Source organism: Echinococcus granulosus, assembly GCF_000524195.1.
Source record: "Echinococcus granulosus chromosome Unknown EG_S00024, whole genome shotgun sequence".
Classification (NCBI taxonomy): domain Eukaryota; kingdom Metazoa; phylum Platyhelminthes; class Cestoda; order Cyclophyllidea; family Taeniidae; genus Echinococcus; species Echinococcus granulosus.
In genome coordinates, this window is record NW_020170404.1 from 265,529 (window position 1) to 278,735 (window position 13,207).

The window sequence follows — 13,207 nt, forward strand, 5'->3', positions numbered from 1 at the left end:
TGTCTACATGTCGGTTTCGGTGAAGGGGCTATTTTGGTCTCTGCCACTGCGCCATTGCCGTGTGTGATGGCCTCGAAACATACCAGCAACGCCACTACGAGTGTAATCGTATACAAGCAAAAATATCCTATTTTACATGATGTGATTAGTTTAGACTAATCCGGACTTCGACAAACTAATTTGTTATGATTTGCTTGAGGTAGATTTCAAAGCGGCAGCTATGAGATTTTAAATAAACTGAAAATTGGCCCCCAAGAAGTCATTCTAGTCCCATTCGTTTCGCTTATTTAAGTTGACAAATTGTCCATTCCCAAGGTCAAAAAGTTTGTTTGTTTTCTTGATTGGTTGTTCATAATGGCCAAAAAACCATATCGTCACAGGTCGTCTGGTAAATTCAATTATGTAAACCGATGGATAAAATACTTGTTATGCGTTACAAATTTCTATTTCATGGTAAGGTTATACATGTGTAACTGACTTCATAGATGGCCGGGTGTTTGCTTTTTATACTCGGTGTAATAGCATTCGCTGAATCAGGTATTATAAATAGGAAATCTGGCATCAGTCTCTTACAATGGATATTTAATCTAACAGTGCTTGTGTTTGGCGTTGGTTTTATCACGACTTGTGTTGCATTTACCGGATTTATCGGGTCTCTGCGGGAAAATCAATGTCTCCTCAAATTTGTAAATTGAAGGATTTTAAACGATCATTTTAGTATTACATTTCACTGGCTCTACTGTTTGTTTGTGAAACGATTGTTGGAGTGTTCTTCTTTGTGTATCGCGAGTCAGCGATAAGTCGCATTGAGGAAGTGGTAAAGAAAACGTTCATTTCTCAGTACCGTGAAATTGGATTCGAGGATTCGACTAATTTCGTGGATTTCATTCAGATTGAGGTGATTTTTACTAGGAAACGTCTAACCATTTCTTCGATGATGTTCATATTTTGTGTTTCCATTTTCTATAGGTTAGCCATTTTGCCAGTCTTTCCGAAACTTATTGCCAGCTTTGCTTGGATTTTGTTCTTGACTTGCCTTCCAAACATTTGCGTAATTTTCTGATCCTTGCTTGAGTACTTAGTTACTCGAATTTAAACTAATCAGCTTTTATTTAATTCAATTCGCTTCAGCTTCAATGCTGCGGTGCGAAAAGCTACAATGATTGGACGGAAAATCGGTACTTCTCGTGCAATTCCACAAACATCAGTTCTCAGGCCTGTGGTGTGCCCTATTCCTGCTGCAAACGAATGAACAACATTAATGTAGGTACTTAATCTCTCCTGGCAAATATTCCCTTGATCGTTGATTGAATTAGGAAGCTACAGTTAGCGTATAAATAGCATTTAAATCGTGGGAAAATTTTTGCCGCTTCTGCTTGCCCTACCATAGTTCGGTTAAAAGAGCCTTGAGTCATCAAAGTAATCACGCATTATTATCACAAAATGTCTGTCTATTGAAATCAAAATGATAACTTGTTTGATCTTAAAGTGTACCCTGCTTCGCTGCAGCTATCTGCTCCGTAGAAAACACTGTACTATAGGGAGTTGATGTCATCTTTACTGTACGATACGTCGTTAGCTGGCTTAAAATTTTCCAAAACCGTAGTTGGTTAAACATCCCGGTTACGTTGTCACTTATTTTGACCTTTCATGGTTCCGCATTTGCATTACTTGTTGAATTATTTAGCTTTTTTTCTTTATTAGATGGTTCTTTTCTCAAGTTAATTCGCGAAATCTTGGAAGCATACAGACACGTCAGTGCTAGCAAAGGGGCCGCATAGTCAGGCTTCCGCCATATCCTTAAATTTGGATACTTCCAAGCTAATAGATATGTTAAAGGGTCCTCGTCAACCTTGTTTGTTAGTGGAATAGCAATAAATAACGCGTTGCAGGTAAAGTGTTTATGGATGGCTGCGCTTTGTGTTTTTTACATAAATATGCTGGATCTAGATATATGATAAAACTGTTAATTTTCTGGCGCTCCAGCGACATGGTTTTAAACCATTAGAGCTTCCACCACATTTGGACGATGGAAAAAACTGACAAACCAGTGCGCAAGATCTTCAGAATTTTAACTGATAAAATACTCTGTTTTTTGCCCTTAGTCTTTTTACCCAATTGCAGGTCTATGTACTTCTTTTTAAACCTTCTAGCGATAAAGCAACACAATCGGTCAATCCTTCCATACCTCTAGGTATAAGTATTGCGGACAAGTCGGTTAAATTAAGAATTCTGAACCAACTACTTACACCTCTGTGTGGATGACACAACTCCATGCGGCCAACTAACGCCACAGTTCGGTAACTTCCGTAGTTCCACATAAGAGTATGCCTGAAGTCGGCTGGATTAGAGATATCCTGGCAGACAATTGCGGTGGTTGCTTTAGCTGACCATGCAGATGCTTGAGGTTTAGTGGACGAATCCCGCTTCCGTTGGATTGCAGATCCTCAACCAGCCAAAGATCTGCATCAACCACTCCAACTGGCTGTGTATGTGGTGTGTATATGTGCGTTTGTAGGAGAATGTGATAAACACGTCGTGCGGAAATGGAGTGCAGAATCTGTCCCCACCGCAGGCGGCACCGCTAGTGTGGACGGTGGGGTGCGTGCAGGCTCTTGCCTCCCTCCTCGAAGCAAATGTCGTTCCCGTCTCCTGTGCCGTCTCTGGCATCGCCGTTCTTCAGGCAAGTCACCTCTCGGTTCCCTTTCCCTCCCCCTTTTATTCAAAAAGTGTCGCGAATATTTAGTCACTATGACGATGGCTGACGCTGAAAATTGAGGAGGTATTTAAACATTGTTTACCTATCTTACAGACATTCAATAGGCGTCTTTGTAATATTTGCGATAGGTTTATTGCTTACTATTTTATCGGAGATGGCCTATTTCATTTATTACCGGGATCGAAGTGTAGTGCAAAGTTTACCTTTATCCATTCATTGTATTTGTATTTAATTATTTAAGTCATTATTAGATGCCTCTAGAATATGCCCCGAATTCCAGCCTGGCATTGTAATTAATAAATTTCCGAGATATTTTAATGTTGCTTTCATTCCCTAGGATTTATGTTTTCTTCGCTGATTGGTCGTTCAAAATCGCGAAAGTCCAATTTGCGTTGTGATGCTCTTTCCCTCATTCATCCTTTCACTCCCTAATTTCCATAATACCTGTGCTGGGTTTCGCGTTTGATAGCTCAAAAGGGATTTGTGTACCTCGATTGTGTTTTACTTAAAGTGTTCCCAAGAGTTGGTCTAGCAATTTTTTACAGTTTATAGTTATTTTTTAAGGCTGTCACGCCAGCATATGCAATTGTAGTGCCCCGAGGCTTCCCGGAAGGCAAAAGTGGTCATTACTCGGATGAAATATGTATTGTTGACATGGAGAACGGATTTGGACTACTGGCACGGCCCAGAGGCTAGGCCACCGAGCAAGGGTACAGTGACGGAGCCCTAAGTGACCTGTTAACAAAACCGAGAGTTAAAAAAACAACCAGCGTATTTCATAGCCCCTCGCCTCTTTCGAGCGTCGTCCTCGGCGCGATGTCACTGATTCCTCTTGGCAATTTCACTGGATCTGGAGTTTTGTTTTGTTTTGGAACTATTCTGGGGGGACGAGGGAATGTGCGTATCATCACGCATCCCCATCGCTAGTCGTAGGGACACTGGTCTAAAAAAGCGGCGTCAAACAACAAAGGACGGAGTTTAGCATGAGAGTAGGGTTTCGCCTCCATTCCTCTTTGTCGCTTCGTTTTCACTTCTGTGCTCCCCTGCCAAACCTATTTGGATTCTAACCAGCTAGTGAAGAGGAGGAGATGTCACTTGTTCGCTTTATTGACGTCTTCAAACAGATACAGTAAGAAGCTTCGTAACGAACTCTTTCAGATGATTTACGGCTATGGCTAGCGCCGCTTCAGTTGGCAATGGCTCTCATGCAAAAAAACAGGAATGGGGTACTTACCGAAGGTAGTCACATTCAGGCCCTCTGCTGGAAGTCTTCACATATTCTCCCATCCGCAGTATCCGCCCTTCTTCCGTCACGTCAAGGTTTAGCATTCATGAATGAAGAGCAGGGAACTTGTTCTTTAGGATCGGATTCACTTTTCGCTGTCACTAACGCAGCGCTCCCGGACTTCCTTGAAGAGATGCACGGCGACATAAAACTCGGACAGAATATTATTGTCTACCTAGAGTAGGGCTTGGGGACTACTTGCATTGTACTGGCGGCGGTACAATGGCGGTGCCCCCCGGTGGCCTGTTACCAAAACTGAGGATTAAACAAACAATTCAAGCATTGCACAATCAATTTCGACCGCTAGCTTTCCCCACCCCATGCGCATTTCCTTCAGATTCAGTGATTTTTGCTTCTTTATTCAACTGTGGTAGTGTGATAGTGATTATCTTTTGCTTTATCAATTCTATCCACAAAGAATAAGATAATTTATTTTCTGGAAATGGAACCGAGTATATTAGTACCTTCATGAGTATTTCTTTAAGAATTGGCATCTTCTGTGGTCTATATTCATTTGATATGCAGAGGTAGCTCGGGGTTGATAAATTTAGAAGTGCAGTTTAGGTTTTTTTTTCGAAGACTTGAATGAGTACCTCTACAACCAAGCGCCTGGTAATGAACAACACCGGGCTCGCCTATTAGACTCTTCCGATTCTATTTTTTTTCCACCGAACCTGCAACACGACTTCCGCGTCACTCATTGCCGCGCACTTACCATCACCCTTGAAAGCCTAAATGTGAAGCCCGCGGTCAGTTGGGCTGAGTAGTAAATCGTTGTGGCATTTTCTCGTTTCAGCTTCTGGCGATCCTCCTAGCGAAGGCGCTCTACACCCAAATTGGCGACCAATTGCGTCTGCTTCAACACGAGGGTCTCCTGCGTTAGCTGTCCTATAGCAGTGTTGTTTTTCTCTTTCCTCCCTTTTCTTTGTGTTCTATGGATCGTTTGTGTAAATTTCAATACAGAAAATTGCTTTACTGATTCAACCAGAAAATGCTCGTGTTCTTGCTCATTCTCCCCTGCACACATACACGCACCGTGAATTTGTTGGTTTGAAGGGCTTCTCACTTGGCACTTTACCATTATCCCTCTTCCCTTCCTTCCTCTCTCCCGACCCTCACTCCTCTCCGTGTTTGACACTGTCGCTAGGTGGGCATGTTCTGTTTCGATGCCTTTTTTGCGGATAGACGAGTTTTTTTTATTAGTAGATGATTTGCAATTGAGGGAAGGATTATTTTACACTGAATTCAAGGTTTCGGAACATACATTGTCATCTCCGGTTGTTCAAGCGCTCGCTATTCAAATCAGTGCATAGTGTTAAAGTAGTTAAAAGTTTTCAAACAATCCTGGTTGTAACTTAAATTGTCAACAGGATCGTGAGGATAGTCTGCACCGCTCGTAGCCCTGGATGTAAACTATGTTGCTTAGTCAGAAGCGCCATCGTCCAATTCTCTGTCACGTTTGACGGATTTTGACATGGCGCTGTCGATTTCACTTGGTATTCCGGTGCGCGCTGAAGTTGTTGTCATCTGAAGTTACACTGAAGGGGTGGTTCGGACAGTTCCACCGTCCTTCTGACGATTGGACGAAATCTGTCCCAAAAAATCGCCTTCTGGACTATAGGCTCTAAGGTACGAGTGTCTCACCAAGGCTGAGCGAGGACTACCTGACTGATGAGTTCGGGGAATTCTCCTTATCACCTAAAGTTTTGGGATGGAGGCATAGGGAACTGCCGCTATTGAGGGCATCTCCGCCCCAGTCACACTGTTTCTACGGATGCAAGTTCCTGCTGGTAAACAGCACTTCACCATCATTCCCTGTCTACTAGATGCACAAGGCTGCCTCTCTGTTCACCACAGGGAAATTTTTGTTGATTTATCCGCATCACGCATCCCCGCGTCCATTTTATCCTTGCTGAGCATCGCGTAAGGCAACCGCACTGGTTGCCATGACCCACCCCGTATGAAATAGAAAAAAAGGTGGAAACGAGATGTCCATTTGTCTTGTAGCTTGTCTGTCGCAATGCCCATCTTCAGCAAAAAGTTCAGTCTGCCCAGGATGCCATCACGCAAGGCCTCCAGCATGACCAATCTGAGTCAACTGGACGCCAGCACTCGCAGCAATGAGTTCGGTCTTGACTACGGTGTTGTCAAAGCCCGGCTGAGTGGTCGAAATCTCATCTTCAAAAACGGCCGTTGGCGAGTAGGTGAGTTCTTTCACTACTACTGATCGGGATCGGCTCGTCTAAATCGGTTGATTTGGTCGGTAATTGTCAAATGTGTCGAATTCCAAGTCCCTCTGATGTCTAATACGACTTAGCTTCTAGACCTGGGAGTTTTGGGGAGTCAGGGTCACGTCCGAAATCTATCTCTTTGTTCTAATACTGAATAGACATCGAAGATAAAGAGGATTCATGTGCATTCTATTCCTAATACAGTTAGTTTTAATCACCTTATTAGATGTAAAGCTAATGAGGGGAAAATGATTACGTGACAACTAAATCCTGGTTTTACATCCTAATAAATAGTTCCTTTCCACTTCTCCGTTCTCAGTAGTATGGTAGTATTCACTTAAAGTGTGTCCAACTACCCATTCAGGTTGCGACTTGGCGTCCAAATCTTTGTAGTGGTCGGACGACTTCCCCTAGATACTTCTAGTATTTCTTTTCACTTCTAATATATGTTGGACACCAGCTGAAAGAAGCTAGAAGGTCCTCATTGGTACTGGAGAGAGTGAAAGATTTGATATTGGCTGGAGAATTCCTCATTCAGTGGTAAATTATTTCAGTTGGATTTTGTCTCAGAATGCCATTTACAGTTGTCTATAGCGCGCTTACTTCCAAAAGTCGGAACCCCAAATAAAATAACGTCTTTTAAAGCCATACAACCTCACTGAGAAAAGTTACCAACTCACTCAAGAGTGATTCTTTGGAAGACAGCCTTTATAAGGGCTTCAATAAAATTATCCACCTTTTATATTTCCTAATTACTATTATGTTGTGATAAAAATGTTCTAGAGGACGGTCATGGTGATAGCGGTGATGGGTCTGCGGGGAAGGAGACAGGTCAGCTGAAAAACGAGAATCGCAAACTCTACGAGGAGAACAACCTCCTTAAAATCAAGGTGGATATTCTTCTCGATATGGTAAGTCAAGCACACTCAATTTTTTGCTTAACCTGGATTGAATTTATGGCGTCGAGTTGATTCTTTGAATGGGTCCTATCAACGACGCGTGATGCGTATTCAATACCTTCAAAGTTGTCATCTTTTATCTTGGCAAGGGCAAATTTATGGGCAAAATGAATGTGCAACGCACCTATTTCCTATTTACTTTGTTCAGCTAAACGATTCTTAAAATGGTGTCAAGATTTCACCGAAGGCGCCCTTTTTTATTTGCTCGGTTCTTCAGATCTTTCATACCTCATAGGGATTCTCACGCATGTCCTCCAAACTGCATCTGGAATTTGCGACGGAGAGTTTTGAAGTGTCACTGAAAAAAAATGCATGACAGATGGACTGGTTTTCCGGTTTTGAAGCAGCCTTTCAACGTGATTACGTTTTTTAGCCAAAAAGTGCTTCAAAAATGGCGTTTAAATATTACTAGGAGTTTTTAAATGTCGTTTCTTTCGATGGGTGGACAAAAAACTGGCCTGAGAAAGTTAAAACTCTCTAGAGGCACCTTCCAAATGAACCATAGAAGAATGCCTGGCGCGGACGCATGTACAAACTCTAAAAGTTAGTGGGAAGCAGGACCATTTGGAACTTTATGTGTTCTGTGCCTCGAAAACGAAAACTTTAGACAGTAGGTTTTCTTTGTAGATTTATCAGGTTTTAAAAACCTCAAATTCAGGGCGAGTGCAGTGAACTAGAGTTGGATAGGTCACCGACCCTCGGCTTTGCACGGCAAGAATCAAAAACCTAGACTTTATGGAAAGAGCCAAGTGTACTCTGAAACCCACTCTAAGAAAATAAATTTTGTCTCTAGAAATAAAAGCAACAACTAGCTCTATTCACCTCTGTTTCTGTACCACTTTTCTTTCTCAACCGTCTCTTCTGTTTACCCCATGCTCACGTGATTGCCTAATATTAATGCCAAGAAGAGGTGACAATCACTTTGGAGCTCGGAGAATCATCATCGGAGGCGTACGGAGAATGGGTTTGAGGTGAAGCAGTAACACCTCCTATCTCATCCTGATAGTGGGGTTTTACAGCGTCCTGAAGTGTGAGATCTTGTGCTGCCTTTTAGGAATGCGACTTTTTATCACTTTATGAAAAAGTTTTTTTGAACAATTGGAGTAGGTAAATCTCAGCCGTAATTGCTGTTTAACCTCCAACAGGCGAGCAATTCCGTGTGTAGTCCGCCACAAGTGCTCAACGAAAGCATAGTCCTGTGCTTGCTTAATGAACTTTGAAGTACGAAAGCACAAAAGCCATTTCCTATCACAATTCGGCAAATAAAGTAAAACAATTATCTCTAAGCCTTGTTACCATCTTACAGTGCATATGGCACCCCACTCCCTTAGCTTACATGACTTCTTTCATGGTTTGTGGTGACCTAAAAAGATCTGTCTACAATCACCTGCACGTGACCAAAACTTGTTTTTGACAAGTTACCCCCAAACTATTTCTGATCGGTTGAAATTGATGCAGCATCCTCGTGCATCACGAGGATCGCATTTTTCTGACCCCTTCTGGGTGGTGCATTATGCTTCCACGCGAATCGTTTGAAGTTTTTGACGTTTTGGGGGGTAGACAAGCTCAAAATACACCGCATTTGTCCAAAATTTTGTGATCCAAGGAGTTACGATAAAGGGACACTGGTAGAGAGCACACCAAAGGAGGCTGTGTCGACGGACTGCTTTAAAGGACATGCAAAATTTTGTATGAATTTTACAAGCGCGTTTAATTTATAGCAAGTTATTTTGGAGGCCGTACCAAATTTCTCAATCACTTTTACCAGTGAATACGTCTGAGGAGAGAAGGATTGGGGGAGACATTTGAACAACGAGACAAGGCGGCATTTGGCATCCCTCACTTTTACACTCCGTTTCGTCAACTATTTGACCGTTGAATAGGCAGTACTTCATTCTCTTTAAATGTTTGCTTCATTACCACTCGAACAAGATCCAACACCATCCATCAAATTTGGTTCCTAAAGCCATCGGGAGTACAGTTTTGTCATCGTGGTGACAGAAGCTTGTTTACCGCTTCCACCATCGAGGGCTCCTAGAAGACGTACGGATAAAGGGTGATTAGATTAAAAAATGCGTTTTTGCTCTTTCCCTTTAGACTAATTAAATAATTCTTTGTAACTGTCAAGAAGGAGTCCAGTTGAAGCAAAGCTTTCAGACCGACGAGTAACAAGTTGGGCGTATTCAACTCCAGTTCGGGTGGTTTTACTAGTTGTTCTGGGCGACCCTTGGCCTCCTAGCAGAATGGCTAGATTTTCTTCTCAGCTTGAAGATTTTGGTTATTTATTTGCGATTTTCTTATCATCCTGTCGGTTAGTTCCAGAAGCTATCCTTTGCAGTCGATTGACTTCGCCGTCAGTGTATGTCGGCACAGCACTGGGTCTCCATAACACCGCTGTTACTTTATTCAGGCCTATTTAGTTTTGATAGTTATTCTGACTTTTAGTCTTTGCTTCATCACTGCCAACGGCAAGGCTGTTTGAATCAAAAATAACGCTTTAATCCTGTGTGAAAGTGTGGTTTAGTTCTATTGTCCACCTTTACTGGGTCGTAACTTCAGAGTTTTGAGATGTCTATTTGCCTACTGACTTCTTTATTATACGAATTCACTTCAGCCTTCTTGTATAATCTACTTACCGGTTTTGTGTCCCCCATTTTGAGCTGGCGGAAACAACCGCGGAGGTGCAATTGCAAGAGAACGAAATCGAGAGCCTCCGCAGTCTCATTCACCGAAAACCGCTCTCCACATTCTCCCAGCCCACCATGTCCACTGCCTGACTATCCGGCTCTACCCGGTATTGCGCTCTCTTTGTTGTCTGTTTGTGTTTACTGAAATGTGCACTTATGTAAGGCAAATGTTTGTCCAATGCAATGTGTGATCAGGAACAGAAGAACTCGCATTCATACTGAGATATTGAGTGATTAAATAAAATGGCAATCATTTTTTTACCATTTGACATAGGTAAAGTAGAAACTAACTCACCAAGTGACTGATTTTCCGTATCGCGTGGTTATTTGTATAGCGCCCTGAGAGCTCTCTGAAGACGAAGGAAGACGTAGAACTCGGGCAGAATATGTGCAGCTGAAGTACAGAAGGGTTTGGGGCTACTGCTGTGGCTCGAAGAAAAAGCTCCCCACCCCCAAGGGGAGGTATAATGATGGAGGTCCCAAGTGGCCCACTACCAAGACCAAGAGTTAAACAAACTATTAAGGTCTTATATTTGTACCTCCCGAAGATATTTACAAAATAACTGGTATCATAACGCCCTTGATATCAGGAATCTAGGGAAAAGATATATGTTCGTTTCGGACCCTATGAGGGCGGGAAGGCGTTCTCTATGTTCATTCGTTTCAAGCTACTACTAGTAAGCAGTTCTGCGATACAACAGTTGATCAGATGTTGTTGGACTTATCAATGTCATTTGTTAACACAGAAAATTTGGGTGCGTTTGAGAAAGCCAATTTGGACTCAAGAAAATATTCAGAGACAAGAAAGTGTCCGTCCCCCATTCAGTGTTTGTTTTAGTACAACCCATGAATGGCTGAATACATTACAAATTAACAGTTAATTTGATTAACTTTAACTGATAAACATTCAAAGCCCACTAATCACCAAAGCTGACTTTGTAATCTAGAGTCGATTACAAAGTGTAATTTACTGTAATTGCCTCTGTGGTGCTACTTATAATATTTGATAAGTAGTGTACATACCACCATTTACTTTGGCACATTGGACGGAAGGGATGAATGTTATTAACTTCGTAACTTTTATAACCATTAAGCTGATGTGGTATTGACAAAGTGAGTACAGCGAGACTGAGCAATCTAATTTTCAGAGGGTAACTGGCATGACATACAGGTCAAAGGCATTTGCTTTCAGAGCGTTGATAAAACATCACATAATTTTCAGAGCACTATTCATTCATTTTTTAAAGCTGACTGTAGACACAACAAATAATTTATCAAGCACTTGTTGGTAATTTTAGATCCTTTAAGTACATGTTGGGTCATTCCACGAGTTACACAATAAAAACCATTTTCGCGAGGATGAGATGCTCGATCTATGCGGATCCCCGGTGATCTCCATGCAAAGTTCTTCCTTGGTTAACTTCCAGAACCACATCTCGTAATATGCATCAAAGGAATGGTTGATAAAAAATCTCAACAAGCTTTTTAAAGGTTGGCTTTAATCTACAGACCGCTAAATTGACTATAAGCAGGTGGTGCTGCAATCTTAATAGCACAAAATGCTCAATTTTTATGAATACAGATGATGTGTCCTTAAGTAGGCAGCATTCAAAGCAGCATACGATTTTTTCCAATGGTAGTAAAGGACATTTGCAACGCAAATTATTAAGAATTGAACAATTCAATATTTTCACGACTTTAAGTTAATGAGAAACTAGACTTGCTGCGACGGTGAGTAGTCTGTAGCGTCCCGAGACTCCCTGAAGACGAAAGAAGACAAAATACTCGGGCAGAATATATATATTCAGCACGGAGAAGGTGTCTGGGCTATTGGCATGGCCCAAAAGGCCAGCCCACCCAGCGGGGTACAAGGGGGCTAATTCGAAGTACAAAAGTGGCGCCTCACTAGAACCGAGGGATAAACCACTATCGTATTACAAGTCGAATTGTCGATTGGTCAGAATTTAAAGAAATGGGAATATGAAGATCGGCAGTAAAAATTTAAAGTGCGGTAATGCCCCTAAACATACAAAACCACCTACAAAAGGTAATGAGAAGTGGAAATGGTAAATTTGGTTGCATATTGTGGCGCAGTAAAACAAGCTGCTATTTGGTTGGATGTATATTAAACCATGTGGCCTGTAACACCACTTTACGACAGCTTTCTGCCCCTGCTAATAGTTTCGCAGCCCTCTTTTACATTTTGCAACCGCGTATTACAATATATCATTCACGTTAGGAAGCAAAAGAGGTAAAGTATCTATAAAATTTTAACATTGTTTCACAGCCTACTCTATTATTCGTTCTTTTGTTAGGTGTACTTTAATATAGCTGTGACTATAAGCATATAAAAAGGAACTACATACCACCCTTATAGCATACTAAGTAATTTTTCACGAACTTTCCAAATGGGATAAAATGCAGGTTGTTTTACTTGGTCAGAAATGACCTTAACTCTGTGTGGCGACTAAATTCATTGGTGTTCCTCGGTGTCATTGATGCAAATGGTTTCAAGTGTTGAGTTGATGTACCCAACCCCATCAGCTTTGTGGATTTCTCTTAGTTTTACGGAAGATCTTATCGCAGAACAGGAAAATGTACTCAACAGGTTAAATCTCATGGAAGTAACAGGTTGAAAGCAGGGGAAATTGTATGGGGTTAACAAAACCCCAAAAATTTTATTCACTTCCTGAGTCTCAGAAGTTACAAAAGGTTGTTTTGTGTCCATATTTTTATGTAAGAGTGATGGGATTAACAATTGGAATGTGTCATTGAAAAGTGCTGGAAATAATACGATGCCCATATCGAAAAGTGGGAACCGTGCCACGTACCTAGGTCATTCATTGTTAGCTTGGCCTTTCTAGATACCGATTAAATGACTTTCCTTATATTAAAATGAATGGGTTTGGGTGATCTTCAAATGTGCATTGTTCCCATTTCGCCCATTTTTGCTCAGCGTTTTTCTTGCCCGTTGCATTTGCTATAAATTCTTGTGGGGAGTCTGTCACTCCAAATACAACAAAGTTTTTTTGTTTTTGTTGAAAAAATTGGTCCATTTTGCTGTGTAATAGGTGTGGTTTTGCACTGGACCCCCAGAGAAAGCAATGACCTTATTACCTCGAGGTAATGGCCGAAAGCTAAATAGGCGTGGCAAAAAAAATGATCTATTCTCATGGGGAAAGCCTGGCCAATAGTGTCCCCCAAATGGGTGTTGGTGGGGCTGAGAAATTAACGTTTTATCAAGTTTTGCAATGAAGACGGTTAATTTACATAATGACAGCGTGGTAGAGGCTCGCTAAGACGAGTACCAACCGACTGGAAAGTTA

The 13,207-nt window shown here is 41.7% G+C and overlaps 2 protein-coding genes across 2 annotated transcripts; both read left to right on the forward strand. All coding sequences in view use genetic code 11, as the record gives it.

The window, feature by feature from the left end:
• Positions 1-354: 354 nt before the first annotated feature.
• Positions 355-5,535, forward strand: EGR_04065 (Tetraspanin-33; the record flags this gene model as incomplete). Its single annotated transcript, XM_024493314.1, has 7 exons — positions 355-453; positions 486-686; positions 719-898; positions 1,132-1,263; positions 2,519-2,698; positions 4,801-4,882; positions 5,435-5,535. 7 exons carry the CDS (start codon positions 355-357, stop codon positions 5,533-5,535), a joined length of 975 nt encoding a protein of 324 aa, XP_024352228.1.
• Positions 5,536-6,024: 489 nt separating this feature from the next.
• EGR_04066 (Protein chibby) lies at positions 6,025-9,971 on the forward strand (the record flags this gene model as incomplete). The annotated part of the gene is made up of 3 exons (XM_024493315.1): positions 6,025-6,208; positions 7,019-7,146; positions 9,855-9,971. 3 exons carry the CDS (start codon positions 6,025-6,027, stop codon positions 9,969-9,971), a joined length of 429 nt encoding a protein of 142 aa, XP_024352229.1.
• Positions 9,972-13,207: the final 3,236 nt, after the last annotated feature.